Below are 4,161 nucleotides of genomic sequence, written 5' to 3' on the forward strand. Positions count from 1 at the left end.
CTGGACCCCTACCCCAGCTATCTTCGGGCAGTAGGCGGGGGACACCCTGAACTGCTTGCCAGCCAATCACAGCCCTTTCTGCGATCCTACGTGCTAAATCATTTGGAAGACAGTTTATTTTGGTTTCCTAGTAAAGTTTAAAACATTTGCTGCTGGCACAAAAGTGACACTTGAAACCGCGTCCATATTCTGTGGGGTGGGAGCTTTAAGATGCTTCTCGTGGGCTTCCTGATGATCCTCCTGCCATACTTTGATCAAGGGTTGGCAGGTGTCCTGGAACCCTACCCCAGCTATCTTCGGGCAGTAGGCGGGGGACACCCTGAACTGCTTGCCAGCCAATCACAGCCCTTTCTGCGATCCTACGTGCTAAATCATTTGGAAGACAGTTTATTTTGGTTTCCTAGTAAAGTTTAAAACATTTGCTGCTGGCACAAAAGTGACACTTGAAACCGCGTCCATATTCTGTGGGGTGGGAGCTTTAAGATGCTTCTCGTGGGCTTCCTGATGATCCTCCTGCCATCCTTTGATCAAGGGAGTTTCTCCACCTCCACGAGGATGATCACGGCCCATCAGCTGTACAACTACATCACCGACCACGCCAGCATGTACGGCATGAAGCCCCTGCGCATGTCCAAGGCCGCCGTCACCACCGAGGCCAAGAAGGCCGCGCCGGACCAGCACGAATACGCTCTGGTCGCCTTGTGGAACAGGTAGAGCAAGCGCCCCCGCCGCAAACGCCCGAGCTGCCTGACTTGAGTCGGAATTCTTTCCCTGCTCCAGCTCGGGTTCTTACAAGGACCTGGAGGGCCTTCATCACCATGACGACTTTGACGTTTCACTGGTGGTGTGTCACAATGCTGCTCCCTTTGAGGAACAGTCGGAGGGAGAGAGACACTTGCTGAGGTAGGAGAAGCCGATTGAAGCTGGGTTGTTGGAATCTTCCTGAGAGAAAATCGGTGTGGGGGCAGACGTGTGAAATGGCCTGCTGGGATGTCACAAGTTGATCAAATTCTGAGTGTCTCGTTCGGAGACACGTTTTCGCAAATGATCATTTCACAAACGATTTCCTGAAGTTTGGACTTGGTGGGTGGGCACGACTATTTGTATACAGGACAATGAAACGCCATTTTCCAGAAACCTCCCCCTTGAAGACCAAAGTGTGTGTGTGCAGGTTGCACTTCTACGTGATCATGACGAGCCAGCGTGAGCTCTTCCCCCGTCTCACAGCTGACATGCGGCGCTTCAAGAAGCTTCCTCCGATCCACCGTGAGCCCGGCGAGCTGGGCGGACGCCCCGCCCTGGATCGAGCGGAGGCCTGCACGTCCCCCAGCGGCGAGCGGGACCTCTGGGAAGAACCCACCAGGTCCGGGTCCGAGGCCTGCACGCCCAGCGACGGCAATGAGTTCTATCCTTTGGTGGGCGCCGCCGTCCGGTCCCAGGGATTGCTCGACCCGTCCCCGCTGTTCCCACTGCTCAACAGTGAGGTGGCCGCCGCCCGCCGGCAGATCCAGGCCAGCGTGGAGGAAGCCATGGGGCACTGCCGTCGCGACAACCTGTGGAGGAGGCTGTTCCACGGCGAGCACCTGGCACTGGACAAGCTGAAGCTGACCAAGTTGTCCTTCTGCGAGCTGGAGGAGCTGCTGGGGTCTGTCCAGAGCCGCTCTGTCGGGGACATCGACCCCCAGCTGGTGAGAACCGCCCTAATATTTTCCCGGTTAAGGGTTAAAATCAGTGTCCTCTTGCCACAATGGCAAGCCATTGGACGCTGTAAGGTACAGTACAAATTTAGGACCTTTTTTTTTTTTCTGACGGTGCAGGAAGGGGCCACGCCAGTCCTGAAACTTATCGCTGTGTTATTTTGGACAGGAAAGAGTTCTGTGATGTCATAGTTAGACTTGAAAATCATTAACGTGTGAGATTATGGCGTGACGTGTTGCTGGTCTTGGCGTCCCTGCAGGACTGCTTCCTGAATATGAGTACAACCTGGTACCAGAGTCTCATTAAAGTCTTGCTTGGCCGATTCCCTCAAAGTTGTCGCCATTTTGACGACGGCGGCATTCAATACCTGGTGAGACTTCATCTGCCTCCACCCCCTAAAACTGGATAGGTAACTATGCATCCGATCTAACCCGCTGTCTCTTTGTTGCAGGCTGTTCTGAACCAGAAGTTCACGGACTGCTTTGTTTTGGTCTTCCTCGACGCCCAAGCTGGCAAAACGGTGAGTAGTCAAGATGACGTCATCTCTTCCAACCGGTGCATTTTCCATGATTTTGTCTTCATGTTTTTATGCCTTTGTGTCAAAAGGATGGTCTTATCTTTTCACCATGGTAACCACTACCCACGAGCCGTCATCTACTAGACTCCTGGATTTGTGCAGCAAAGGTCCTGAAAGGACAGAGGGCAGGCTGTTAAAGTTAAAAGCAAGTTCCCATCATGATTTGATTGGATTTTCCCTGATGGAGGCAGTACTTCATACACTTTTGATTAAACATTATAGTATGTGCCAGACGCAGTGTACACTCACTTCAACTCAATTTTGTTTAAAGAGCACTTTAAGAACAACCACAGCGGGGAAAAAAGTACTGTATGTAATATGAATCATACGTAAGATAATTGTCTTCGGGCGGTAGGCGGGGGACAACCTTAACTGGTCACTAGCCGATCACAGAATAGCAAAGTGTTAAAGCAATAAATATAAATAGCACATGAAAGCAAGGCCCATTTAGAAATCCATCCATCCATTCTCTGAACCGCTTTTGAAGACTAAATGAATTCTAGAGTACACAGGCAGCCAATGGAGATCATATTGCCTTTGTAGAATATGAGTCAAGCAGCGAAATCCATCTGTTTCTAGCCACCTCAGGGGGCGGCCATTTTGTAACTTGCTGCTCACTGAAAATGACATCACGGTTGCTCAGGGCTCAGATGACGGCCAGTCATGGCTCGCCTATTTTCTGAAGTTCAGCCATGATTGGTTGTTACCTAAGCCCTGAGCAACTGTGATGTCACTTTTAGTCGGCAGCAAGTGGCAAAATGGCCGCCCCGCGAGACGGCTTTTACTGCTTAACTCATATTTCATCCATCCATTTTAAAAATCAACTTATCCTCACGTGGTTGGCAGGTGTCCTGGAACCCTACCCCAGCTATCTTCGGGCAGTAGGCGGGGGACACCCTGAACTGCTTGCCAGCCAATCACAGCCCTTTCTGCGATCCTACGTGCTAAATCATTTGGAAGACAGTTTATTTTGGTTTCCTAGTAAAGTTTAAAACATTTGCTGCTGGCACAAAAGTGACACTTGAAACCGCGTCCATATTCTGTGGGGTGGGAGCTTTAAGATGCTTCTCGTGGGCTTCCTGATGATCCTCCTGCCATCCTTTGATCAAGGGAGTTTCTCCACCTCCACGAGGATGATCACGGCCCATCAGCTGTACAACTACATCACCGACCACGCCAGCATGTACGGCATGAAGCCCCTGCGCATGTCCAAGGCCGCCGTCACCACCGAGGCCAAGAAGGCCGCGCCGGACCAGCACGAATACGCTCTGGTCGCCTTGTGGAACAGGTAGAGCAAGCGCCCCCGCCGCAAACGCCCGAGCTGCCTGACTTGAGTCGGAATTCTTTCCCTGCTCCAGCTCGGGTTCTTACAAGGACCTGGAGGGCCTTCATCACCATGACGACTTTGACGTTTCACTGGTGGTGTGTCACAATGCTGCTCCCTTTGAGGAACAGTCGGAGGGAGAGAGACACTTGCTGAGGTAGGAGAAGCCGATTGAAGCTGGGTTGTTGGAATCTTCCTGAGAGAAAATCGGTGTGGGGGCAGACGTGTGAAATGGCCTGCTGGGATGTCACAAGTTGATCAAATTCTGAGTGTCTCGTTCGGAGACACGTTTTCGCAAATGATCATTTCACAAACGATTTCCTGAAGTTTGGACTTGGTGGGTGGGCACGACTATTTGTATACAGGACAATGAAACGCCATTTTCCAGAAACCTCCCCCTTGAAGACCAAAGTGTGTGTGTGCAGGTTGCACTTCTACGTGATCATGACGAGCCAGCGTGAGCTCTTCCCCCGTCTCACAGCTGACATGCGGCGCTTCAAGAAGCTTCCTCCGATCCACCGTGAGCCCGGCGAGCTGGGCGGACGCCCCGCCCTGGATCGAG

General features: G+C 52.0%; 1 protein-coding gene across 1 annotated transcript in view; it reads left to right on the forward strand.

The window, feature by feature from the left end:
- Window positions 1-4,161, forward strand: part of LOC109525029 (protein SZT2-like) — a 51,550-nt gene that overhangs the window by 41,834 nt on the left and 5,555 nt on the right. The window contains exons 66-70 of the mRNA XM_019885257.1: window positions 533-710; window positions 781-903; window positions 1,172-1,688; window positions 1,958-2,068; window positions 2,150-2,218. Of these exons, the coding sequence (XP_019740816.1) occupies window positions 533-710; window positions 781-903; window positions 1,172-1,688; window positions 1,958-2,068; window positions 2,150-2,218 (998 nt within the window). The remainder of the gene's footprint in view (window positions 1-532; window positions 711-780; window positions 904-1,171; window positions 1,689-1,957; window positions 2,069-2,149; window positions 2,219-4,161) is intronic.

Source organism: Hippocampus comes, unplaced genomic scaffold, assembly GCF_001891065.2.
Source record: "Hippocampus comes isolate QL1 unplaced genomic scaffold, H_comes_QL1_v1.1 scaffold90, whole genome shotgun sequence".
Taxonomy (NCBI): Eukaryota; Metazoa; Chordata; class Actinopteri; order Syngnathiformes; family Syngnathidae; genus Hippocampus; species Hippocampus comes.